General features: G+C 40.5%; 1 protein-coding gene across 11 annotated transcripts; it reads right to left on the reverse strand.

Moving 5' to 3' along the window:
• Window positions 1-516: 516 nt before the first annotated feature.
• LOC121590275 (protein phosphatase PP2A 55 kDa regulatory subunit) lies at window positions 517-27657 on the reverse strand. 11 transcript variants are annotated; one of them, XM_041909770.1, is made up of 7 exons: window positions 27495-27657; window positions 25758-26152; window positions 20875-21070; window positions 19904-20212; window positions 5983-6134; window positions 4062-4871; window positions 517-3970 (listed from the first exon to the last, which is right to left on the reverse strand). In XM_041909770.1, the coding sequence occupies exons 3-7, from the start codon at window positions 20879-20881 to the stop codon at window positions 3602-3604; spliced, it is 1647 nt and encodes a 548-aa protein (XP_041765704.1). In that variant the 5' UTR covers window positions 20882-21070; window positions 25758-26152; window positions 27495-27657; the 3' UTR covers window positions 517-3601. The 11 variants fall into 11 exon arrangements, with proteins under 11 accessions (XP_041765704.1, XP_041765702.1, XP_041765700.1 ...); XM_041909768.1 differs by having other exon boundaries at window positions 25758-26316; XM_041909766.1 differs by having other exon boundaries at window positions 25758-26328.
• Window positions 27658-27993: the final 336 nt, after the last annotated feature.

The following is a 27993-nucleotide window of genomic DNA, read 5'->3' on the forward strand; positions in this document are numbered from 1 at the left end:
TCTGTTTAAACTGCCTCGCAATTACAATACTCACACAGTTCTTGATAGCTGGTAACATTCTCTCAAGCCACCAAAACATACAAACAGGGTCCATCTATCCGGGAGATAAGGATAGAATTGCGTTGCTATACGATTCATTAGTGCTACCTCGCAACCAGCGTTTCAGTTCCAGGGACGACTGACCAAAACAAATGATCAAAAATACTCGTCATTTCGGTTCGTAATCTTCTTCACTTGAGATTCGCCTTTACGAATAAGAAAAAGCACAAAATAATCAAAGTATTTGTACAAGGCGGAATCAGAGACGGTGCAAAGTACCTGGAGGAGGCCCATTACAAATTACTTTAATCTTATATTTAATTTCCTTTCTTTCGCTGATGTTGCGTTTTGCGAAATCTCTGTCGATCATCCGTGTACCACGGTTCTTCCTTCATGCACATAGTTTCTCTATCAGTGTGTGATGGATTGTTAATCGTTCGGTTTGTTCATTCGTGAAGTTCCGTGACATTCTGGCCGTTTTGTGTGATTTATTCATTGTTTTATTTCATTTGATTTTTGTTGTTTCGCTTATGCTGCTTCGTTTCATGGATTTAATAAACCGTGTGCCTCCTCTCCTGTTTCTTCCCTCTGGCGCTCATTGCTCTGCTGTGCGCTATACCTTTTCATTCTTGCGCTACTCCGACCTTTGTGTGTTTGTTGCGTTCTCTTCCGATGCGCTATTCTTGCGCCCCATCGTTAGTATCCCCTCTTCCCTCCCCGCTTCTCTACATATATTTTTGTCTAGTCTTTTCCGTTCGTACGAGGACGAAGTAAACACGAGTATCACATGCCATCATACACACAAGCAATTCTGTACCGCATTTTTTTTTTTTTTTACACAATACCATCGTGTATGCGCCGCCCTCTCTGGTTGTCCGTCTATCTTTCTGTCTGTCTGTGAGTTAAACGGGCGTTATGTCTTTTCACAAGGCATGGGAGGTGTTCATTTCTGCCCCTCACTCATTCTATGTCATTCTAATTATTTTTGCCAAATTCTCCAAAACAAAAAAAGGGGGTGGGAGCGGCAAACTGAGAATAAAATAAAACAAATCCAAACAAAGCAGCAACCACTTTACATTGGGGATAAAAATCTAGCTTAATATAAAAGTAATAAAAAAAGGTTCTGCAAGGAATTGTTTTTAAAACCGCCTACACAAACACATAACACGTACGTATTTTGCCGAAAGAATCAATGCGTTTGCAACTCTCCCTCGACAACGGTCCTTCTGCGTGTAAGCGTTGTTTTCTTCTTCTGCTTACACGTTCTCTTAGCTTTATATTTTAATTTTATTCATTTGCTTTAACCTCTCCACGTTAGCTCTATCTCCTTTAATGCGTCGTTATTAAGTGCAGTGAGTGTATATTTTCGATTTGCTGTTTGTCGTTCATCTCTCACACCACATGCAATGCTTCCTTTCTTTTCTCTTCTTTTCTTTTCCTCAAGCTTCAGCCATGCCACAGCTTAAATGCAAACAATAAAATAAACAGTAAAAAATATATGTTAAGTTTCAATTACACTCTCATATATGATGCGGAAGCTACAGCAACACATCGCCTTATAGTAGTAACAATAATCGGAAAATAGAAAAATGTCTCTGCCCTTAATCCTTCGGTTTGTTGGCTGAATGAAGTGCAATTGGAATAGCCGAATAAGTGGAGATAGCAGGAACAAATGCAACACCATCCTCTTTGCTGTTGTTTGAAGCTGGGGTTCATACACACAACAAAACCCACGCTCTTTTGGATATGGATATGGATAACCAAAACCCCAAAAGCATGTACTCAAATTGCAACCAATAGTTACCAAAGTTGTAATCTTTCGCTGCAGTTTTTGTGGCCTGTGCTATATTGAACTGAGTACAAAAAGGTTCTACGGGTTTGTTGTTACTGTTAACCATTATTGAGCTGCGATATATGTTTATTTTTGTAGATTAAACTCTCTAAATGTACCTTCTTTTTGATGAGTTGATTTTGTTCATTTGCGATGTTTGATGTATAAATACGCTAAGGGAACGATTTTTATCGATTGTTGTGTCTGCGTGTACGCCTCCGTGTTTGTTTTTTGCTGTTATCATCTTTAACGATAGTGCTTCATGAACTGAAAAGCAAGGAGGTTATAATTGTAAATTATTTCACCTCTTGTAAGAAATGCTTAGCACAACAATCTCTAGCCATTAATTTTGACGCTAGCGATTCATTTTTCGCACGGTTGACGGGTTCTCTTCACCCAATTTCTGAAGCTTGCACTTGTTCTTCCTGATACCTTTTCACTGCGTGCAAATTTCGGCCCTCTGTGTCTCTTTTCTGTTCCTCTTTTTCATTGTGACCGAGCTGCACGGTATCACCAAAGCCAATGTATTACGATTCGTTTTTTTACACCTATGTTTTTGTTGCAATTCATTTTCTCATTCACCATTTTCCGCAAACACCTCGCCGCACCCTAACTGATTTATTTTCACTAGTATCTAGAATTAACGATGTATTTCCATTTGCATCATATCCTATCATTCGAAGCACACGCAGTGCTGCCTCTTCCTACTGCGCCCAGCACACGCGTACACACACACACACACACTGCCCACATACAAACTACATCATCGCACACACCCAATTTTCTCTCACTCACTCACACACTACTCTTGCCCATTCATACGACATCATACCCGCAAACTCATCAAACACATGTGCACATGGCGTTTCAGCAATTATTGTTCTTTTGTATATAGTGCCCGCCCGTCCCTGAAGCTACACTCCTGAATCTACTGTTGGGGTGGATATAACGATCGGATTGCTCTTTCTTCGTACGTTTCCTGGGGACCTAGGCCTGGGGACAGTCGACAAACAAATCAAGCTACCTGCTTTTGCTGTTAAGATGAACAACAACGAGCAAACAGGAGGCAAAAGTGTAACAAAATTTTCCCGATGTTACGCATCTCGATTCCACGCTCGATGGTGGTTCTATGAAAATGTGAATTAAGCTGGAAAGCGTACAGGATTTGACCGCGCACATAGGTAAAAGTTGAAGCATGGTTGCAATTGCGTGTAGAATAAGAACACTGCAAAAAACCTGTTCAAATTCATTTACACAAGTTCTCTTAAACAATGTGGGCAATGCAAAGACACATTTCTGTCCTATCTATCTTGCGGTCAGCAAACGGCATACGACACCCTCCTCTTCGAGGTTTGTCTGCTGTACTATTTTAGCCATGCTACTACACACACGCAAGCACACTCGCTATTTCCAGCCGGTTTCCAGTCAGTTGATTGTATTTTTTTTTTTTTTTTGCTTGCGTCGTTTTGTGATGATGTCCACAGACGTAACAATTTTATGTTCTGAAACGTGTTTTTTCGCCTTTTCCCTTGGCTTTTTAACAATCCCTTTTTTTCATACCTGCCAGAACATCGAAAATATTATGCGCTTTGCTTTTGCATTCACCATTATGTTTCCACCTTAACCTTCCTTTGTTCCGCCGTGTATGCCCAGGAAACTCTATCAATAATAATCGTAATCATTACAATTAGAATAATATTTAATTATCCTCACTACTACTATTACTATTGGCTAAAACTTATCCTGAAAAATGAATAAATTATTGGTGGCGGCCACGGCGATGATGTTTTCGAGCGGATGCCAAGCAGTGTGCAGAATTCGCTTGTTGAAGGCCAAACAGTCAACGCTGATTTCGTCCTTTTTCCGCTTGCCACCGGTACACACTTTGCGCGGTTTCAACACTGTCTTCGGTTTGATGATGTCGCGAGACGCTTCGAGCGTCACGTCCTTGTTCGTATTCCGATCAAAAATGCGGAAGAAATTGTTGTAACTGCCAGTCATAATGGCGGAATCGTTACCGTTCCAGCAACATTCGAACTTGTCGAAGATACAGTCGTTCTCGTATAGCGAACACAGCTTCGTGCGGAGGTATTCATGAACCTGGAAAATGTATCACACACACACACACACATATTAGTAAAATGGGGTTTTAAAGGTTTTAAAAAAGTTCGCTGATTATGATTTCACTTACCGGATACGTTTCAATAGGTTTAGTTTCCATGTGCAGGTCCCACACTTTAATACTCAGATAGTCCCTCGAGATCATGTAGCGTCCAGAGTTGCTCAGCTTTACATCGCTAATCGAACTTATGATTTCGCGGAAAAAACTCTTATTCGTTGTGTCCACATCTTCCGGTTCCTCGAACAGCTTTGCATGTCGATCGCATAATGCCGAAGAGCGCATATCACATAACCTAATTGTACCCTTGCTGCTCGAGTAGACGAACACGTTGCACTCGGTCGGGTGGAATTCGGCCGCCGTGATCACCTCAGTCAGCTCCTCCATATTCGCCGGTTTGATGTCGACGATATTGAAGCTCTGGTCGGTAATCTCTAGATGCCACAAGTTGATCCGTAGATCATCCGCCGACAGGTACGTCTCCTGATCCGAGTTTACCGAGATCGAGTTAATGTGGTAGGTATGAGCGTTCGCAAAAATGCGACGTGGCGATGCCTCCACCATCAGATCCATCGGCTTAATCGATGGCACTCTCAGCGAATTGATCGAGGCTGGATCGCGAATGCTGCCATTGTCCTCCCGTGTGTTATATCCCTCCACTCGCTTATCGCGCTCCGACACCTTCCACAGCTTGATCGTTTTGTCGTTGGTCGAGAGCAGAAAGTGTGACTGATTCTTGCGCCTCAGCCATCTGATTTTGTTAATTTTTTCCTCGATCTCGAGCGACTTTAAGTAATCGAATTCAGGTTCATGCGATTGAAATGTTGAATACACGTTGTATTCACCACGCCGCGGTGTTGAAGCCTTCGACGATGGGTCTCTCTGTAAAATAAATATGAATTAATCTTTGGCACACAATAGTTCCACCATACCGCAACACATGGAATACACTAATACAGATAATTAAATCGTACTTCGTACCATCATTTCTTACAGTGTGCAATTAAGCGAAACCCTCTTTTCACGTAGAAATACAGCTTATGCTCATCTCATCTTGGCCAATTTAGTTATTGTTTGAAAGCAAACGTGAAATATCGTTTTTTTTTTTTTTGTTTTAATGATATCTAACAAAACACCCTTTCACTACCCTTTTTATTTTGTACATACCCCGCAGACAATCAAATTACACCGAGAATGCATCGTGATTATATTTTTCGAGTGAAATAAACGTTAATTCAACTAAGTATTGTATGTATTTTTAGAGAAAATGGTTGAGGCAAAACTCTTTATGAATTCAGGTTTACTTTCATTCGACCACTTATGGACCTTTATCTATAAATTTAGACATTTTTAATGTAATTCTTTAGGATAAACACCACCTTGGGACCTGCTTAAGTCACTTCTACAAATATCATAAGATTATAACTTCTTTATATACTAGAGTTGTTTGTTTTTAGCCAATTTAACAAGCATCTTCTAAAAAAAACTTCTTGTACTGTGTTGATAAAAATTATCTACTCTAGAAACAATATGAAAACAGCCATTCGGTTTATTCAAAAAATCGGTCCATAATCGCACGATGTAGGTCGAATAACCAACCTCTGCACGCCCTGAGGGCAAAATACCATGAAAGCTTCTATCAAAACACTGAGCTCACTACAACTACGGGCGCGAAAAGCGAAAATGACCGGTTTGACATCATGTCAACTCACTTGTTACGTAAAATTATACCAACTAAAACAGACCAGCAGCATACATTACACGCACAAAAAAAAAACATGATCGTGGCCTGTCGCCAAGTAAAGAGCACTTTCGAATCCTGTGCACCTTTTTCCATGCCTCATGGACCATGTGGCGCACATTGTGAGTAGCGGCGAATCAATGGAACTTTATGATTTTGTCCCTTGATGTTGTACCTTTCTTTTTCATCCATATGTGCTCTTCTGTTGTCTGTGTTATCAATGCAATATATGTGTTGATGAAATATATTTACCTGGAATATAACAACCCTGCCTCCTTTATCACCAGTGGCCAAAAGTTCACCATCGTGATTAAACTCGACGCAGGAAATGATGTCGGCCTCGGTAACATCATCATCCAGGGCCCCCTTTATCTGTGAAAAGCACCACGATGTTTCGCCATTACCTGCGTGTGTGGGATGAAAGATAATACAAAAGATGTTGTTAATTTTTGTTTTATGTTGCACTCGAAACGGAACAACTGTTAAGAATTGCGTAAAACATAACACTATTGCTATCTTAATAATGCGTAGTCCTCTTGCAATATCGCATAGATTATTTTACTTCTTAAAAAACCTTTATTGTAATTAGAATTAACTTTGTTTCGTATCAACCCACCACCCACACACTCAGAGCATGGGTGGTTGGCGTGTTTCAACAGGTAACAATCAAATTCGATATACAAAACGAAAATTGCAATTCGAAAACCAAAATTGGAGCTTTTTGATCTAAAAAAAACATAGCATTTATAACAATAACCCTTGGATATTCGAAACAGACACTGCACTGAGCAAATGTAGTACTTCCCACAAAAAGCAGTGATGTATGCGCACAGTCAACCTTTTACAGTGTGTGATGGCGTAGTAATCGGTAAGTGTTGTGATTGTGCGTGGACTATTAGATTACCTCGGAGAATAACCGTGTAACCCGCATTTCCTCGATCTCTACGACAAATTCGGTCTCGAAATAGCAAAGTGCACACCACACTGATTCTATAAGACATTGCTTTAGCATGGCCTAAAAATTGCTATCCACTGCCTGAAGTGCCTGCCGAACAAGCCCAGCAAGATTTTCCGAATTTCCTTTTTCGTTTGCCATACCACCCTTTCGCGCCTCGTATCTATCTCCCGTGCTCGGTGTGTTAGACATTCGCCGCAAATGGCAACCACTTTACTTCCCTAGGACGGAAGATGGTAATTTACTGTGTGCATAATGGATAAAATGGGATAACATCGATTGGAAATTAATGTCACCTGTTCGGGCATGGACTAACACAAAACTGGGAAGAAGATGACCTACACAAAAACCTCACCAGCAAATTTTTTCTACAATCCTGTAGAACAACATCGGAATCGTTCCTTTTCAAGGTGAGTACTAGTGATCTGCTCAAATCACACAAAGCGAAAACACTTCATTGAGCAATGTAGTTTTAGTAGAAGGACAGTAGAGAGACAAGAGTATTACAAAAAAGTGTAAGAAATCAGGAGACCACAGAACTACGACTAATATCCGAGTGTCATACAAACGATGATGCTTGTGCATTTATATCGATTTTTTGGTTTACACATTCCTTTTAAATTCGTCATGCACAAAGACTGCTAGTTAAATGACTAAATCTGGAACACATGAACATCTCATGAGCATTTCACATAATCATGCGTTGCAACATTGCATTCCATATTCCACACTGTATGGAAAATAATCGAATGTGTAGTTTATGACATTATGAGTAAATAATCAGGAGCTTATTCCTCTGAATATGCTCCAAAAGCAGAGTGCACTCGGCACAGATTCAGCTAACAAAGAATAGCTCAACATTGTACCACTATTCTTGAGGTGCTTTCCATCGAGTGCTGGCTAATCTTGCCGTTTAAATACCAATTAAACAATCCCAATACTTGAACGGATGCCAAAACGGAAGTTTCAACCTCATTTTTACATGTGAAAATAGTCTCACATGCACACATGCATGGCAATACTCGTACGGTTTAAGGCCAAGGATAATAATATGTGTGTATAGCGTTTATGGATTTGAGTTTTCCGGTAATTTGTATTGATTACGAAATATTGGTTCAAATAACACACTGGAAATGCTGCCCTCTCAGAATAATAATTTCCTATTTAGCAATCATGGTTATAATTAAACGAATGTATCAATATTTACAACTGAATTTTGAAGATTTTTATCTGGAATTAATACAATGATCAATGAAGTGTGCGTTCATTTAATTTTAATGATCTTGCGTGGTATCAGTAAAAGAAGAAAATAATTGATAACCTATAATAAGTTTATTTATTAGGCCGGGCTGGTAGTACAGTCGTCAACTCGTACGACGTAACAACATACCCGTCATGGGTTCAAACCCCGAATGGACCGTACCATCTACATATACCGACTATCTCTCTATGTGTAATCAGTAAGTCACTGGAAGCCAAGTCCACTATTGGTAAAGAGGCATGCCTTGACCTACAACGGTTGTGACCGACAACGTATAATAAATGTGACTCTTAAGTAACATGTGTTTTTATTTATTACTATTTTAAAATTTTACATCAACACAACATTAATATTGTTACATAAGTATAATCATGATCCCTATTCAAAAACCTCATTTTGCAAAGTCCATAGCTAATAATTACTAATAATAATTTTAATAATTAATAATAATTTGCACTACTATTACAAAAGGCTTACATGTTAAATTACAAAAGTACTAAAAAGTCCGGCGTCCCGAAGTAAGCAGTTTTTTGCAAAAACTAAGTATGACGACCACGTGTTGAAGAACCCTGGCCTACGTCACCGACTCACTCAGTAAAGGTGTTGTGTGAATGAGCGAACGTCGTCTCTCACGCACACACTGACAGCATAGCGCGCGAATGTTTTCTTATTTTCCTTTTATTTTGCAGAAACTAACACACACCGGGCTCGAGCATCTTTTTCTAATGCCTTGCTATTCGCTTACACGCCTGCTCTGCTTGCTTGCGATAGGACCATTTCTGGGGCGCACCGTTCTACCTCATGGTAACCAATTCGTTAGGGAACAAATTCGCATTTTACGCCGCAAACAGGCAAGACGGTAGAACGACTCTGCTTGAAAAGATCTTTTAAAAAGACGTCATGGAATTTCGGGATCAAATTGTACAGAGATAAATGACTAGCACAGAGAAACAGAGGAACAAAAAGCGAACACAGTACTGAAAGTGAGGTTAGGATCATTTGTTGTCAGAAGGGCTAAAGGTCATAGCGGCAAAATAATTTTATGTATTTCAGTTTTTGAATGCCTGAAAACGAAGGACTAAATGGTCAATCGGAAATTCGGAAATGTTCCGATATTTCAGCCCAAAGGAACAAAAATCACATTAACTATAAACTCACCGGCCATGTCAAATCCAGTCGCAACCTCTACCAGGGATAGACTTCATACAAGAATAAACTCTTTCTTTACACGGCGTTTGGTTAGTTCAACAGAATCACAAGACACTATTTTTTTCCTAATGCACACTTCTCCTGCTTCGGAAGAACGCAAATCTTTTCAATAATCACAGCTTTGAAACTACCACAACACTTCGCCAAATGGGCTGTAACGGCGATGTAAGGAATGCAGGATCCTCCTAATTGAATGGTGTGTACCTTTCCAATAATATTGCGCACTTGTGTTTTATTCACTTCAACAATACCAACGAAAACAACTAGGTCACAATTAACCAGCGATCTAATGGCAAAAGGAAAAGAATCATTTAAGGTAAGAAAAAACGCAGTCGTCTTATGGTATGTCTTATTATTTCACATTAATAATAACAAGGCCAAAACGTCTCCTAACCGAGCGTTTGTTACCGCATCACATAAATGCCGAGACTGGCATCCGCTTCGTGAGTCGAGTACAGTTAGACAAATAATTTCACTGCCTGCTAAAAATTGCACTCTTTCGTATGGACCATCGACAAGAAAAAGGCACTACATCTCACTGTCCAAACGTATTACCAAGAAACACTCTCGGCGATAAGCACGGGTGAGTGTGACAGCTCACTTTTCTACACACCACCACCTGCAAGGTCGACCCGCTTCCGACTATGGTTAAAATTTTCTGACCATCATACACAGAACCACCCACGGGGTAAAACACGCACATATACGTATTTTGACAGTATTTTCTTTTTTGTTTTAACTTCAGCAAAAGGAAAACCTCAATGTTGCTATAACACGCCAAACCTAACACTTGTGAAATACGGCATTCATTTCGGGACAGTGCGGTTTTTTCTTCTTTTCACCTACAAAAACACCACTACCTAGAGCGCACATCTCACAGGAACAGTGCGACTGGCTGGACTCATCGTATGATCTTATAGAAGCGAGCAAAAGCGCACTCAAGTAATAACAATAGTAACGACAACAAGAACTCTACACTTTTCTCAGCTTTTTGCCCGCTCTAATCATCTAAGCAAACGATGGTTATCTTCCTATGGTTAGATGCACAGAGTTCGACTATTGCCACTGCTTGCCGCTGCCGATAAGCTAGGATTGTGAGCGTGCAGGATATGGATGTCGCCACCACTTGTCAAATCGCTTCTTGGAAACTTCCAATGTGCGGATGATGTGCAGAGAAGGGGGCAGCTGGCGCTGCTGCCTTATCATCTACCTATGCGGTATTTTTGCAACAAAAAATATCGATCACTACCAGTCGTATTAAAACTCACGATGCGGATTTCCGGACTTTCGCATAACCTAGCATCTCATACAAAACACAAAACCGGAATAGCGCACGTCGTCATTCAGATGCGTGGTGCTCGTACAAAATCCAACCTCTCAACAGCGTTCTTTTTCCTCCGAGAAGTTTGCACGGCCACCATTGCACATTGTCACATACACACGCACACGCACACACACTTTCGCACACCAACCTCAGCTGCTGAGCCGTGTACAGCAACCAGCGAACTAGAAATTGTGCCCAATTTCCTGCTATTCTTCTTTTTCCTCGTGAAAAACTTGAACTCGTGACACGATCACTTACAATGCGTTTCGTTGTATTGCGTAGATTTGATTCTACATATAATTTCTAGAGAAAACGCGAATACAGCGACAGCTAACCAAGCTCGAACAAACACGATGAAAAGGGGAAGAAGCATACATCAAGTTCTGCTGTCAAAATCCTCGCATTCCCAACTGACAATTGCGACAGGGTTGAGCAACCTGCCTGACAGAGTAATTCGATCCATTCGAGCTGGTAACTATTGGTATCTTTCGTTCTTTTTCTCATTTCCTCTACAGTCTGTTCCCGAGTTACACGGTTCTCAACTTACGCGGATTCGGAGATACGCGGTTTTCTAAATTTGACAGATTAAATGTCAAATCAGTACAATTTGCTTCAAGTTCGGTATAAATTGCATTTTTGCTAACAAATTGAAACCGCTTAAAAGCCAGAAATGGGGCCCCTTCACGATTCTAGTTCGTTTTTTGTATGGAGTTTGACAGTTGAAGGCTGAAATCATGTAAACACTCCATACAAAACCACACAAAAAACTAGCCTGCAATTTTCAGTCTAGATTATTCTAGCCTCAAAGCTAGAATTAGATTCGAGTACCTGCTCGAAAACACGGTGTTGTTTACATTTACCCCGAGGTGCATTAAAGAGATCACGTGGTGGAATCTAGAATCAAAGTGTATGTAGTACAGGTGGTCTCATAGCATGTTTTTTATAACCAAATTTGAATATCTCTTTTTGACAGGATGGGTGAAAACTTTTGTTCAAACTAGCTTTCTGAAGGCTTGATGAATACTCAAAACACTCTAAAAATCTTCATTCAGAAACAGAAGCGATAAAAATCTGCTTTCTAAATTAATACACCTTGGGATAAGCCCTCCTGTATATTATACCTACTTAGATAGCTGCTCGAAAACTGCTATACAATGCAAACAGCTGACAGGCTGAAATTTCAGCCTACGAACTTAAAACGGAAAGGACCTCAATATTAGAATTTTCTGCACGAATCATAACAAATAAACGATAAAGTGTATAAAAGTGCTAAATTAAATAAAAAACTGCGAGTAATAAATAGTATTTTAGTCAAAAAACGTGAAATTCGACTTACGCGGATATTCGAGTTACGCGGATTCGTCGGGAACGCAGAAACCGCGTAAGGCTGCGCTCTGGCACCAATCGAACACGACATCCGACACGAACAACCCGTCAAACATTGCGAGGGTTGAGAGTGCCCAAGTGACATTTTCGAGCAGATTGTTAGCGTTTTTCGAGTTGCTGGAAGCTTAAAGAGCAGGCTTAAAATTGGCTTAAAGAGCAAGCGATATTGCAGAGTTTAAGCTTATTATAACAGTTGAAACGTCAGTGTGAAGCATTTTTTCTGGTGCCATTTTGAGAATTGTCATCACGTTGTGCACAAGCTACTGGCCCAAAACAAAACATGCGTACTTTTCAATCCATATTAAACAACAAGTTTATTATAAAACACTCTTTCACGTTGTTTTGTTATTTTCCCAGCGTTTCTCCGCTATTCTGAAGCTCCTGGATAGATCGTTTATTTCTTTTTACTCAGTGTTTTGGCTGTTGAACACCAAGGACGAAACTGCAAGCTTCTTGTTTGTCCGGCTTCTACCGAAGTTCTGACATAAACTTCAACGCTTCAACACATCGTTGTTCACTCACACACCCATGTTTTCAAGAGTTCATATGAGGCAATGGGTTAAATCGAGCTGTTCACGAGGAGTTTAAGCTAAAAATGTAGAACAGTTGTCACCTGGGTGGTATCATCTGCTCGAAATCCTATGATACTTAAAAATAGTCTTTATTTTTCATACATAAGTTTTTGTTCTTTAGGAGTTATTCGCCGAAAAGATTACTTCTCCAATTTTTGTGGAATTTTGCCAAATTAAATCTCAAAATGTAGGTGTTTAGTAAGCTATAATTTGCAATGTTATACCTGCTCTCGGGGTGCTATTATTATAACTGCTAAAACTAGGGGTGAAAAATTACCAAGGCTCGCAAGCTCTTTTATGCGAGGGCTCTGGGGCGGTGAACTTGTATGGCGTGCGAGCCCTCGCGCGCCCTCGCACATCGCTGTCAATTGCATGGCGGGAAACCCATATAATCATATGGAGGTGCACTGTCAGACACAAACAAACAAACAAGACAAACATGTCAAATTCCATACATTTTTCATGTTCGATGTCGTGTTCGATTGGTGCTAGAGCGCCGGGTAACTCGGGAACAGACTGTACTTTCTACTTTCAGTACACATGCAGGAGGGTAGTGTAAACAATTATTTTATATTTTTAGGTGTTTGAAGTGGTTATAATATTTTGTAGTGATAATTATATAATTATAATTAATCAGCTATAATTATTCTCGGCGCGTTTTGCCTATCTTGCTGGCGCTACAAATTTTTTTTATATCAGAGGGAGTTCGTTCGACAAATCGAGCAGTTTTTTTTTGCATCAGAAAAGCACTCGGATCAAACCCAAGTGCCACCGATTAAGCTTAAACGACTGGAAAATCAAATATCTATAGAAAAAAAAACAAAATCTCTATAGATTTGGTCAATAGATGGCGGATTATAACCACCGACAAACCGACGTGACACTTCGAACAAAATGAGCTTCAAAAGTTGTCTCCTTATTTCAAATGAAAATACGTTAAACACTAGCGCCATCTCTATAATGATTCGCTTAATACCCTGACACAGAGTAGAAACTGCTAAAACCCCTTTTTGTTTTCCTCTCCAACTTCCAACGAAGAATATTTTATCCCCTTCTCACATCATTTGTATTGATTTGGAAATTCACCAATTGATTTTTCTGAGAATTTCATCCAATTATTTTCACAAAATCTTGCCTATCACTTCTTCCGCCATTTGTACTTGGAAAAGTTATTTCCATCTAAGCATCCGCGAACAGAGCTCATTTGGACAAACGTGATCGCCTTCATTGCAAATGACAGTACTTTTGTGTGGGACAGTTTTATAACGCAAGTGTCACGTCGGTTTGTCGGTGTTATATCTCTGCATTATATTGCTGTCCTTTTCTTTCAATGTGTTCCCCAATAGCCAGCTCGTACTTTATAGCTGATTTAGGGCTGTTTAACGAAAAATCGTTCCGATGTCGTACTTTGTGGCTGATTAAGGCTGCGCTCTGGCATCAATCGAACACGACATCCGACTCGAACAAACCCTTATAATCATATGGAGGTGCACTGTCAGACATAAACAAACAAACAAGACAAACATGTCAAATCCCATACATTTTTCATGTTCGATGTCATGTTCGATTGGTGCTAGAGCGCCGGGTAAGAGATAAACGGTACTTTGCGGAACTATGGAGCTTTTTAACAGGCACATGGTACTCTTTGGAACTTTGCGGCTGATTAGCACTATGTGTAGGGTTCATGATGGAACTTGAAGGCTTGTTAAGAAAGGGTACTGCACTTGGTGGAACTTTATAGCTTTTTAATGCATGAAATCGGTATAAGGTGGCTCTTATCAAAGTGTCAAAGACGGACACCGGCAATAATCTCATTGCTGCTGCACAAGTTAGATTCGTTAATTGAAGAATAAATATTGAGTGAAGTGATTGTGAATTATCAGTAAATTGTGTACGCTTGCTTGAAAATAAAACACAAAGAAAAATAATCCCTGGCATCGTGGCATAAGGCAGCTGCTTAGGCGCTGTTTGAAAGACCCACATAGAACTTTAATGCTGTTTATCTACTGCAAAAGGCGAATTAGAGCAGCGATCTTTAGCGTGCCAAAATGAGCTGCTTAAGCAATTCTGGCTATTTGGGTTTCGACAAGCTTCATCTAATCATGAACTATAAAGCCTTTCTGAACAAAAATCTATGTGAATGGTCATGTGGTCAGATACATGGGTATCAACACCATCGACCATTATTCAAATCTCCCTTGCTTCCCTACAAATGGTTTACATTGGAATTTAATATTTAAACAATCGTATCGCCGTTCTCATGGTACAGTCGTCAACTCGTACGACTTAACAACATGCCCGTCATGGGTTCAAGCCCCAAATAGACCGTGTCGCCATACGTAGGACTGACTATCCTGCTATGGGGGGAAATCAATAAGTCACTGAAAGCCAACCCCACAAGTGGGTTGGCAGGCCTTGACCGGCATCGGTTGTTGAGCCAAACAAGAAGAAGAAGATCGCCGTTCTAGTTCTAACGATTCATAACTTCAATGCGAAACCATATAACAGTATAGAGAGTAGGAGAAAGCTCTCAGATCGAGGAAGCTCCTCTGGTTGAGTATCCCACAAACAGGTGGCGCCACCAGCTTTTTTTTTGTTGATATTTTTAGAATGCATGAGTCGTTTGCCGTCTGCTAAACGAAGTCTTTTTATATTCCGTTTAGGTTGAGAGCTTGAGTTGTTTAGAACCCGTTTAGTGGTCGTTTAGTGGATTTGTGGCACTTGGGGTGTATCGAACTTGGTGGAACTTTATAGCTTTTTAATGCATGACAATGCGCTACAAGATGGCTCTTGTCAAAGTGTCAAAGACAGACGCCGTCTCGTGGTTTGTGTTCCAGTTAGACTAGTTATTTGAAGTAGTCAATCTTAAGTGAAGTGATTTTGAGTAAACTGTAAATTATTTAAAATTCTGTGAACGTTATGAACATTTATAGTTCACAAATAAATATGCACGTTAAGAAAACAAAAAATTGTGTTGTTTATTTCAATGATGACGCCTTGCTTGAAAATAAAACACAAAGAAAAATAATCCCCGGCAGCCTGACATAAGTAGGTTGCTTAGGCACTCGTCTTATCTTGTTGCTCGCAACATTGTTGTTGGCGAAATGTATGGATTTTGACAGCTAGCGCAACTTTGTTGCATGCCAAATTCAATCCAATTTGATTTTTGTCTGGCAACATTTTTTATTTACCTTGGTCATGGTAATCGGGTGTATGAAATGACACAGCAGCAGTGTGCGTTTTGTTGACATCCGCTAAATTTGGATTTTAAGCATTTATAACACATTGTTTGTTGGGCCGGTCTGGTGGTACAGTCGTCAACTCGTACGACTTAACAACACGCCCGTCATGGGTTCAAGCCCCGAATAGACCGTGTCCCCATACGTAGGACTGACTATCCTGCTATGGTAACAATAAGTCACTGAAAGCCAAGCTCACTTCACTAGTGGGTTCAAGCAGGCCTTGACCGACAGCGGTTGTTGTGCCAAACAAGAAGAAGAAGAATACATTGTTTGGTGTATATTTTATTTTTTCAACACTTTATTCAATAAGTGAATGATAAAAAATAAACTCTGAGCTGTTAATTGGAAATTTTTTGACGCTAAACAATGTGAAAGCGAAATGTTGCCAGCAACATTCATAGACCATATGTTTCCGAGCAACAATGTTGCGCGCAACAAGATTAGACCGCTGCCTTAGGCGCTATTTAGAAGAACCACCTGGAACTTTCATGCTGTTTATCTACTGCAAAAGGCGAATTCAAGCAGCGATCTTTAGCTTGCCAAAATTGGCTGCTTAAGCAATTTTGGCTTTTTGGATCTAGCGACGTCCACGCTAAGCGTAAACTGTGGCGTAAATTTTATTTAAGTCTCCCACACAAATCAAGCGTAAACGTTGGTGACGTTGGTATATTGTCTGACCGTACCGTGTTTGGGAGAAGGCGAGCTAGAAACCGAGCTAAAAAACTGCTCGACTTTGTTGTGCGGGACGCATTGAATTATTTGTTAATTTTAACAACTGGTTCTACCCCGCACAACAAAATCGAGCAGTTTTTTACTTCGGTTTCTAGCTCGCTTTTCGTCGAAACCGATCGAGAAAGCGTGCAGGAACGTCCGAAGAACCGATCAAAGCTCTTGATCGATTGAAGCGTTTACGGTCGTTCGAGAGAACGCGCTGTATGTGTTTATCTCTTTCCGACAAAAAAGCTCCGGTACACGACCGTGATGACGCAAAAATGATAGTGGCCGAATATAGTTCACACCCACGTTCTCTTTCTCCCCTTCTTCCCCTCTTCCCCTCTTCCCCATTCTTTCACCTTGCTTTATCAGTATTGATTCTTGCTCTCTAGCTACATTGAGCGAGAGGTTGAGAAGTTTTCGATCGCTTTGGGCAGCGGGATGGCGTCGTTAAACAAACGATTGTCAAGAGCGTATGCGATACAAATTTTTGTCGTTTGAAAATACTGCTCGATTTGTGTTTGCCTTTATGCGATATCGAGCAGTCGTTAACTGTTTTGACGATCGTTTTAGTGTTGGCCGTTCCGGTCCGAACCTAGTAAAAAAGTTCCGTTCTTTATGTAGGCCGTTCCGTTCCGATCCTTTATACAAAATCGTTCCGTTCCGTTCATTCCGTTCTTTCCGTTCTTTCCGTTCATTCCGTTCCGTTCCGTTCATTCCGTTCATTCCGTTCATTCCGTTCCGTTCATTTCGTTCTTTCCGTTCATTCCGTTCCGTTCAATTCGTTCTTTCCGTTCACTCCGTTCCGGTCTTTGCCGTTTCAATATTGTTAGCAAGGTGCTATCGTTCGTGCGTTCCGTTCTTTGAAAAAACCGGTTTTGTCCGGCTGTTGCTTGCTGCATGCAAGATACTTGTTCACTCTTTCTCGCACACAGTATGTGTTGCCTGTGCACTCTCCCATGCTCACAGGAATATTCATCACACTTCGTCGCGTCGCGTCGTTTATAAAAATCGTGATCAGCAAAACCAAAAATGGTGTTGCATTTGGTATTATGGTGCAATTTGTAACATCTATTATACTTTTTGTTATAATTTAGCTTATCTTAACTAGACAAATAATTATTATAAAATTGAAATCTGTACTCATATGGCAGAACGGGTTGGAAGAGATGTATTATAATATGCGATTATGAACAACGAAGAATAAAATGTATTTATTTTTTATGCCACGATATCCACTTGATCGTGGCACTCGGCATGATTCCAATATTTAGCCATTCGATTCGAAGCATTCTGTTCCATTCGACAACCGTTTGAGTGCCGTGATGTTGTAAACGATTTATGTGAAAAAAAAACTATTTGTTTTAAGTAGTAAGTGAAATTCAAATAATTAGTCAATCTCATGATACAATCGTCAACTCGGACCACTCAATAACTTCGGCATGGGTAAAATCCTCGAATGGATCGTGACCCCATACGCTGGGATGATTATCCTGCTATGAGCATTTAAGTTACTGATAGCCAAGCCTATTAGTGGTACAGGAAGGCTTTGACCGAAAATGGTCGTCGCATCTAAAAAGTTAAAAAATGCTAGTTAATAAATGCATGCTTTATATTAGCACAGCTGGTACAGCTTACTGGACATAGGTTGAACCCATCTGGATTTGGTGTCAGATATGATTTCAGATTGAAGAAACGCCTTTTTATATCCTGTAACAAGTAACAAACCCCCCCCCCCCGGATGACAGTTTGGCTTCTAAGCTCTGGGTCGGTAATTTTGCACCCCAGGTTCACGTTCCGTTCTTTTTGAAAAATGAACTAGTTCCGTTCCGTTCCTTTTTTTTAACGAAATTCCCAACACTAGATCGTTTATTTTAACAGGAATGAACAACAAATGAACTCGGTTGAACAAAAATGATTTTTAAGGCCCGGGTCTATGAACATGTTGCGGCAACATTTATTCAATGGCAACATTTCTGATTTTTCTGCTTATTTCAAATGTGCTCAGTGTATTTACAAAAACAAAACAAAAACAACATAACAAAACATTTTTAAATTAAGTTGAAATAATTGTTTATTCGTTTTGGTCCCGAATATGTTCCTGCAACAAATAAACATCAAACAAATCAATTTGTTTCTCTTGCAACAACAATGTCCCAGCAACATGAGTTTGACAGTTTCTCGATACGATTTGGCAACAAATGTTCCCGCAACATTTTCATAGACCCGGGTCTAAACGATTGTTAAAATATGTTCATTCATTCGTGATACCTGCTATTATTGTTGAAATGAACTAAGGAATGAATTGCAAATTGTGTAGAGATGGACTCCGGCGAGGATAGGCAATTGTAACATGAACTCATTTTAACAGTCGTTTGAAGGTCATTTTTGTTTAACCGAGTTCATTTGTTGTTCATTACTGTTAAAATAAACGATCGTCAAAACAATAAACGACAGCTCGATATCGCATATTGGCAAACACAGGGAAAAAAACCCGTGTAGTATAATTAAACTACTGTTAATTTGTATCGCATACGCTCTTGACGATCGTTTGTTTAACAACGGCATAGGACCAGTCGTTAAAATTTACAAATTAATTCAATGCGTTCGCGATATCAAATTCTAGCAATTTTCAACGACTCTAGTTCAACGACAACGACTGTTAATTTTTAACCATTTCTTTCGCGATGCCGGATATTGTTTAAATAAGAGCTATCGAAACATTGATCTGGTTGAAAGTACCAATGTTTCGATAGCTCTTTTTCAAACTATGTCTTTATTGCTGCTAAGTTCCGTTTACAATTTTCAATCGTTGCTGGAGTTGATTTCTACACAATACATTCGTCAGTTCATTTCTAAATTATTACAACTCTCCAAATTCCTGTAAAACATTTGCCAATCCCATTCAGCATGAAATACTTTGCATTTAGCTTCCGATATGAAATTCAGCATAGGTTTTTATGCTTCGTCTATTTGGTGTAACGTCCTACAGAGACATGCCCGGCCTATGCATGATTTCGAGACTTATTCAGTACCACACAGCCGGATAGTTAATCCTTGCTGCTTGATAGTTCTGATATAAATCTAATAATAGAAAATAACTAGGACAATTACATAAAAACCGGAGGCAAATTTTTCATATGTTTGTAAACCTATATTTTTGTTTTATAGCTATTCTTATGTTTGAGGAAATGAAGGAGATCTCTATTTTTCGAAAAATTAAAATGTTGTTACTATGTTATTATGAGCAATTTTATATTCATATTATATATGAAATATATTCAGTGCATCGATCAAAGCTGATTCACATAACGCGAAGAGTTAATGAAAGCAGTGAGCCGCGCTGTACTGAGTGTTATGACAGGACAATAGGAAATTTTTACTATGTATTGATCGCTTCAAGAACACCACACGCGGTCCGTCGAATTTGAACTAATAAATTAAAACATAATAAATTTTGTTTGAGAAAGAAATAAGCAACTGAGAGTAAGAAACTGAAAAAATGCTCACCACTGTTACTACTGCTGCTGTTGCTGCTGCTGCCACTGCTGAATTGCTTTTTGGTTCCATTGACGGCTGTATTGATCATGTATCCTATCTTGGTGAAGCTGGACTGTCGTATCACAGGTCGGGGAGGTATTGGCGGCGGCATATTGATGGGAGGACTATGCGGAGGGCTGGGACCGCTTGTTAACGTGTAGCTATATCCGTCAGCCGTTCCGCTGGCCGTACTGCCGGGAATGGTTACCGGGTTCGTCGTTGATCGTCCCCATCGCCCAATCGATGACGCATTTTGTCTAAAGCTTGTCTGTACTTTAGCTGTAATAAAATAGAAAAAATAAAAATCAAAACGTGTCATATACATTTCAATTTTATAAATTGCAAAATCAACAATCAATGACAGGGTAGCAATTAAAGAAAATCTATCGCAACCATTGGTCGATTTGTCATCTAACCCATCCGGTAGTAGCAGCAGCGTAACGCTATACGCGTGAAATAATTGAAAAAGATAACAAACGTTTCCAAGGCGATAAGAGTGTACCATCGTTTGGTTTTTGCATCGTCAACCTTCCAACCTCTTCCATCCATATTGTGCCACGCCACCTGTGGTGAATAACAATTGCCGCGTGTAATAAACTTTTTATCGTGCCACTTGCTTGGCAGACGGTGATACAATTGTTGTTCACACACTTGGAACTTGTTTACGATTTCCATGAGCACCTTCACTAGGGTACTAGTTGATCTGTCTCGCTTCTTGTTCGTTGACAGGAAGTTTTTTTTTATATTTATTTTGAAGTAGATTTTATTTCTCATCATGAGCCACAGCTTCACTGGTCATAAACGCACCTAACAGAACACCATGCGTTGTGCATGGGGATGTACAGTTAAAATACTTTGCATTTGCAATATAAGATCCGAAAGTGTATTGAGCAAAGAACAACAGCATTTGTGTACAATTAAATGGTTCATGCAATACCTACACTTCATCGATTGATCGAAAGTAGATGTCTGAGACGATGATGACCAAGTTGTCGGGGATACTGATGCGGTCGGTGTATGTGAACCATGAAGCAATGCAACTATCCCTCACAACAGACTAACGTGTTTCGTACAAGCTGATAGCACTCAACATTGGTTGTTTCGGTGCCGTTATCCCGAGCTGATGTGAAGGCCACACTGTAACGAGAGCAAAAAGAATGGATAGGAAAGTTAAGCGAAAGTTTTCTGACCAGGAATGTAAATTAATAGCGTGCCATTGAACAAATGCATCCGGAAAAGTAAAGCGCACTAATACTGTTCATAGTTATCTGTTTGTTTTATTAGGAGCCCATGTCACACTGTACTTCTCGAGCCATCCCACCAATTACCTTCGACCTATTCATGTGGTATGGTGCAGAAAATATGGAGCCCTGCCTATATCAGTAGAAATTGCAAGAGCAATTTTAAACGTTCTGCACCAATAAAAGTGTAGTTCCATTTCCATACTGTGCGCGATAGTGCGGCCGTGTGAAAATGCTGCCTTCGAAACTTGGGTTCCAGATGCAACACCACTCGAGGGATTTATTTGTCATAGTTTTATGTTTAACACTAAAGCCCGACGAGCTAGGCTGGGCTGGCTGTTAAAATAAATGTTAAATGGTGGGAAAATTTGATTTGCAGTGTTTTACGAATGTATAAAAATGCAGATCTTCTTTCCTTGTCCTTGCGAGGGGAGGGGAGAGGGGGAGGGGCTGGTCGTAGGGCAGATTAAGCCCATGAATGCATGCTGCAAAGAGAAACAGATCACATACAGCAAGAGCACACCTGACTCACTATTTCCCGTTAGTTTACGAAAATCCAATGCTTATTGCGACTGAAATATGAGCTCACCACCATGCTGTTATCGTAGGTAATAAATTCAAGTTTTTAATTTTTGTTTTTTTTTTCAAGTTGGTATAGATATTTCTTACAACCTTCGTTATCATACTCAAAGATTCAGCTTGGATTTGTTACTTGATTTTGTAATGATAATAAATTGGACTACAATGTAAAATGTAAAAATAAATGCATCTTCAAGGTATGCAACTAGCAATAATACCGATTTTAAAAGGAGCACACTATAACATTCACTCATAAGACTGCACAATGCACTGCAGCACCCGATAAATAAGTAAACAAATAAAAAGAGATTGATGTTTTTAAGTAGCATGGTATCACATCTTCTAATCATCGATGTTTTCAGGCGTGGCACGTTTAACTCGACATGCCTCTAGGCATTGAGCTTCGTTCGTACAACTAGTTCAAAAAGTCTATACATTTGCCGACATTATCCCCACACTCGTGCGCAACGATTTGCGCAATGTAATGCACCAACGATTAGTGCATTTGTTTACGCTTCTAGAGGTTGCTAGCGTCCCTGGTAGTGGTTGTTCGTTTCGAGCACGAGTGCCACAAGCAGGGGTGGGAGCTTTGGCACTACTTCTAGATTGACCGTTTGCTCACGTGATCATGTTTCGAGCTGTGCTGGCAAAGTGCATCAAAAGTGCGATCGATTAACTGCTCCCCAGTACCCAGTTCCGGTAGTTGGAACCATTTAGACAGGGTGGTGTTTTTGCGGGAGATAAATTGTTATCGTGCGATTAGCGTAGCCCTCGTGGCACCAAAGCTTCCGTAGCCTTCCACACCAACCCTTACTGTGATCGGACGTAATTTTACTCGATGATCTTGAGGTGATCATGCCATCGATATTATCTATACACAGACGATAGGCTGTACGCACTCGTATACAATAAACCATTACACTATATTGCACCATCCATGTCCGGTAGTGGTGGTGGATATGTGCAAGCAAAGCAATCGCGCGGCCATCTGCCGCGTAGTTAGTAAGTTTGTTTGTTTAGCGCCTCTGTGACATGTCTTGCGCCATGGTGGTGATGTGAATTTAAAAGCGTTTCTATTGTACATAATTCGTCATGGCGTGTGTTGTAAGCATGATTAGGATGGACGATGAATGCAACAATTTTCAGTAAACCACTATTTCCAGTAATTATATTATCATAAACCCAACTCATTTCACAGATCAAATAGTTAAAACATCGACACAAATCGGTATAGATAGTAAATGAAGTTGCACATATGGTATATAATATATATCATATGATATCATAATTCATGAGCTGGGAGTGTCCCCCTATCCAAGGTAAGGCCTCTTAGCTCCATCTTTTTCAGTAAGAAAATTTCTTACAAATTTCTAAGATCGTCTGGAAGATCACTATGTATGTTTTAAATGTCATAATAAAGGATACATAAGTGCAGGACGTCAAAACGTTGTTATTGTAGAAAAATCAGAAATTTTAGATATTAGGAGTTTTAAAAAATATATATAAATCTGAGGATTTTTAAAAAAGTTATTTGCCTTTGATATTTGTCGACATATTTATCAGATCGTTCTGATCTTATCTGATATAAGATATTTGACTTTTAACAAGACATTTAACTCCAGTATTTCCTATTTTTGAATGTACTAAATGCATAACTTTGCTTAACATGGAATGCAAACAGATTAACACAGTTTAAATATTATTTAACCTTAACTGAAATACTTAAACGAACAAAGGACAATTCCTTAATCTGTTTGAAAATCAAACAAAAGGCCTTTCAATTTATTGCTAGTAGCTTCGTTTTTCTAAATAATACTAATGAATGTGGGAGTCATTAGCATGCTTTCTTCAGCGATATGCACGTCTCTGCGTTTTCGTACCGAAGAAAGACAACATCTAAATTAACAGTTTTTCGAAACGGTCAATCCCGACATACGACAAGCTACCACACCAAAAACCGTCACAAGTAGGAAATAATGAGGGCAAGATGGTCTAAACACACACACACACACATGGCACATTCGTATACCATAAATATCTTCGTTAAGCGTAATTTACGCACGTGCAAACAAACCGAATCGTAGATTTGTTTTTCCGTGAACGTTGGTCCGTCAACGCCCAACGCCCGCGCTTAGCGGGGTAACCGATCCACCCCATTTTCCCCTAACCAACAACAACAAATTGTCTCATCGTCGCAAAACGCACGGCACGGCATCGTGATGCCAGCCTGCCCATCGTCATCATCATTTTTGTAACCATATCGTTATCGTGTCGGTGCTGGGTTGCTGTTGTTGTGTTATTGTTTTCATTCCACATCCCAAGGTCAGAGCACTGATGGCAAAAAACGTATCCAGCAAGCGAGCAGTACCAAACACGTCGAAGATGGTGAACTAAGCTGTGAATTTGTGCGAGGTTTCGAATTGATGGATAAACTTTGATCGATCGATCGATTATTCACGCCTCTTCAGCTGGTAGGCAGAACGGCAGATAAACTGCTAATCAGACTTCAAGATCATTCCGTATATGCACTTCTCTGTTCGTGATGTTGTTTTTTTACATTCTATCGATATGACTAATTAATGCCGCAAAAGTGTTAAAAATCGCTCGGTCTAACGATCTGGACTTTTTTGGTACGGAACAAGGTGCCACCGTGCAGGCATTACGCATCTTGCGCATATGTATGAATCAAAATCCATAACGATTATTTGGGAACGAAGATGAAGCTGTAAACAAAAATAAAACGTATCAAAACGAGAGAAAGGATTCCAACTGGTATACGAAAGGTTTGAAAGGTAGGTCAGCGCAGCGAACAAACGCAGCAACGGTAACCTTCGCCCCAATCGTACACGATGTCAATGGAAAGGAAGGCAAGTGGGTAACGCGAGTGACCGAGTGTGACTCCCCGCCGAAGGCGACGGGGAACGTGGAGGTGGACAATATGACCAAACATGGCACAGACCGGTTGCCGGTCGAGGTTTGTCGTCGGGAGGTCGCTCCGAACCAGTGGCATGCCCTACCCGGTGGCCATAACCTCGGGGGATAGATTTGATGCAAAGACTACAACGTCGGCCCACCGGTACGAACGCGATCCGTCGTCGCGATTACGTGCACATGATCGTGTGCTTACCGATTTAAAGGATCGCCATATTACAACTGAGTTGTGCAAACATTGCCCTGCTCGGGTTTTCTTGTGTCCTCTCTGGGCAGCCTGCACACGCACGAGAGTGTACGCCAACCGTGCACCGAACACAGAGTTGTCACGAATATTCACACAAGAGAGACGGGTGTAGTTGAGGTTTTTATACTCCTTTTGCTTCATCCCCCCGTGGTCCGATCGGTTTGATTTATGGGCAAACCCCGGGCGTAGCAAACATGGCGCTAGGGGAAGAGCAAAATGCGATAGTGATGACGATCAGTGGTGGCGTTTGATGCCAGGCCAGCTCGGCTTTTTTTAAATGCGCGGCTCAAATGAGAACATTTATGGCATTAATTTAGTGCGAGTGTGCAAAGTGCAAAATTAATTTAAACAGTCACTAATCAACGCTCCTAAATAAGATATGCTGCTTGGGATGGTAGCTTGCGTAGTGCTTCTTGCTAGTCACTCTTCTTGTTTTGGAACGCGTAATGCAGGTCGGCGGGATACGCAGCATTCCACCAAATGTTCATTCAAGTACGTTTCCCCGGATTTTTGTTTTTACCCAGTTAGTACAAAATATCACATTCACTTGCTACTTGCAACGGTTGATGCCGGTTCGAGCAAGCGGATATTGACAAAGACCTCGTGATTGCTACCGCGCACCGTACAGCGGAAAGCTGCTAATTAACGACACCAATGCTAGCGAGAAATTTACACCACGAAATAGCCACACAGAACCATCCATTCTGTTCGAATATACGCATCGACATTAATTATCGCTTCTTCATGCTTTACCACGTGACATGCAGAAAGCGCTAGAAATGCTTTCTTGACCAACTTCCAAGGCCTAAGAACCGCTTTGGCTTACCTTGTCAGTTTGGTCGCCTTGCTCGCCGTGCTCGAGTTGATCGATCAATTTCCTATACCGAGGGTTCGGTTTTCAATTCACACTATACAGCACTGCACTTCCGGTTCAAGCCGATCAAGGCCTTCACCCCGCACGGGATGGTGATAGCACAACAGGCTGAAGATAGCACATTGTGTCGCTACTGTTGACTTTAAGGCAATCTGTGGCAGCCGCTGTCGCTCCTTTTCCAGCGACTCTTGATCGAATAGATCGGATTCGGCAAGGGTTCCCCAACGATCACCCGTGGGGTCTCTCGGTGAGGCATCCACGGCAAGAGCTTCACGAACGGACGACAATATAGCACTATTGATTGTACACTTTCTGCTGCGTTCTCCAGTTCGTTCGCTAAACAATCACTAAATCGGACCAGATGTTGTTCACTAAAAATCTACTCAACTGCTGCACTAAACGGCACTACACTGAGATAACGTTCAAGTCAAAGTTGACAATTGCAATGTCGGTGTGTTGCTTGTACACATTTTGCACTTGAAGCTTATGGCAATCAGTTCAAAGTGTTTAACTGCAAAAAGAGCTGTGTTATGTTCATGAGTTACCCTCTGGTTATCTTCGTGGGTTGTTTTGTGTGCACATTATCCACTAATTTAATCACTAGAGTTATTGAATTCTAAAGGGTTATATCGATCCATTCACCGCAGTTATCACTCGTAATATCTTTATAAAAAATAAAAAAGGCTTTTATATGTTCTTGTGTTGTGCGAATTTCCAAACAATTATCACTCGAGAATATTAAATGTGACGACAGTATAACAAAACCATGCACACATACACTAACACAGAAACTTTGCTGATCCTGTGGTCAGCCTCATAAAAACTCAAGCTTGAACTTCGTCATCTTTTGTAAACCACTAAGAAACAAGTACAACAGATGAGACGGAATGAACTCGGGCGTTGAGGGTGAAAGGGACATAATTTATGAAACAAATATAATTATCACTATCTTACTAACATAGAAAATCACCAACCGGTTGTCCGGCAGGTATGATCCACGTTCCGTAGCAAAAGGTACTCGAGATGATGATGTTGAATATGTCGTTTTTCTCTTCTTCTTGTGACAACTTTTAGCGGTTGCTTACCTAACCCTGGCCAAGCTGATTAGCCGTTTGCTCCCCCTGACTATTGCAAGGTGATGATGTTTCAAGAGCGGTTTGTGTGAAGACAAAACAACTTTGAAAGATAAGAACGTTTTCCATCTTGGGTTGAAGTTGAAGCGGCGCCGAGACACACAAATCGTTCGTCAGTATTGCAAAGGTAAGAATTTGTAGCAGCTATAGATGGTCTATTTTAGGTGAACAATATGAACAGCAACACCAAACGCATAATGTGTCAACGAATCAGCGTGATAGCTGCACCTAAAACGTCTATTTTGTTATTCGATCTTTGGAAGGTTTACAATGTTTTCACAGTTGTATTTGCAAGCTTATTGGATGTGTGTATTTTTTACCATCACGACACGCCAGCCGTGGGATTCCTGGCCGGACACTTTTTTAACTGTATCCATGTATATCAAGTCACGTTGTCCTTGTCGTTGTCCAGTGGAACGTGGAAGTCGAAGTGGAACGGCACCGAAAACCGTGTATCTGTGCTAACAACAACATCACACACTCATACACATAAAAATAAGATTAATACGATCAAACGGGGGCACGATCGTGATCGTGATATTGATTCACCACCCACCGAGAATAGCACTGAAACTGATGCTGCGTGAACTATGCAATGCCGTTGGGCCCCTTTCTGTACACGCGACACGCGTTTAGCAAGACTCGTGCGACACGACGTTCATCGATGGAATAAAGAACCACGCGGCCCAACGCAAGCATCGAACCGACAAATCCGACCGACTAACCTCCAATCGCCGAACTGAACGCATCAGTGAACAGTGTGTTTGAATGCTCTTTTTCACCGTAACGTAAATAGCAAGTAAGTAAGAAGAGAGAAAGATAGAGAGGATATGAGTGAGAGAGAAATAAATAGAGAGAAAGAGAGAGAGAGAGAGAGAGAGAGAGAGAGAGAGTAGAGAGAGAAAGAGAAGTAATATTTATGCGTGAGTATTTGTCAGTGTATATGCATGGGTGTCCATGTGATTGTATTTGTGTTGTAAAAAAGATAACACGCGCTCGCAATTTGATAGCGGTTCTGTTGAAGAGGATTCTCCATCTCGTATCTGCGTTGAGCA

Source organism: Anopheles merus, chromosome 2R, assembly GCF_017562075.2.
Source record: "Anopheles merus strain MAF chromosome 2R, AmerM5.1, whole genome shotgun sequence".
Lineage (NCBI taxonomy): Eukaryota > Metazoa > Arthropoda > Insecta > Diptera > Culicidae > Anopheles > Anopheles merus.

Coding starts and splice junctions, on each gene's coding strand:
- LOC121590275 (XM_041909770.1), bottom strand. Junction 6,135..19,903: donor CAGCAGCAGTAGTAACAGTG/GTGAGCATTTTT, acceptor CCACACACGCAG/GTAATGGCGAAACATCGTGG. Junction 4,872..5,982: donor GCAGGGTTGTTATATTCCAG/GTAAATATATTT, acceptor TTTATTTTACAG/AGAGACCCATCGTCGAAGGC.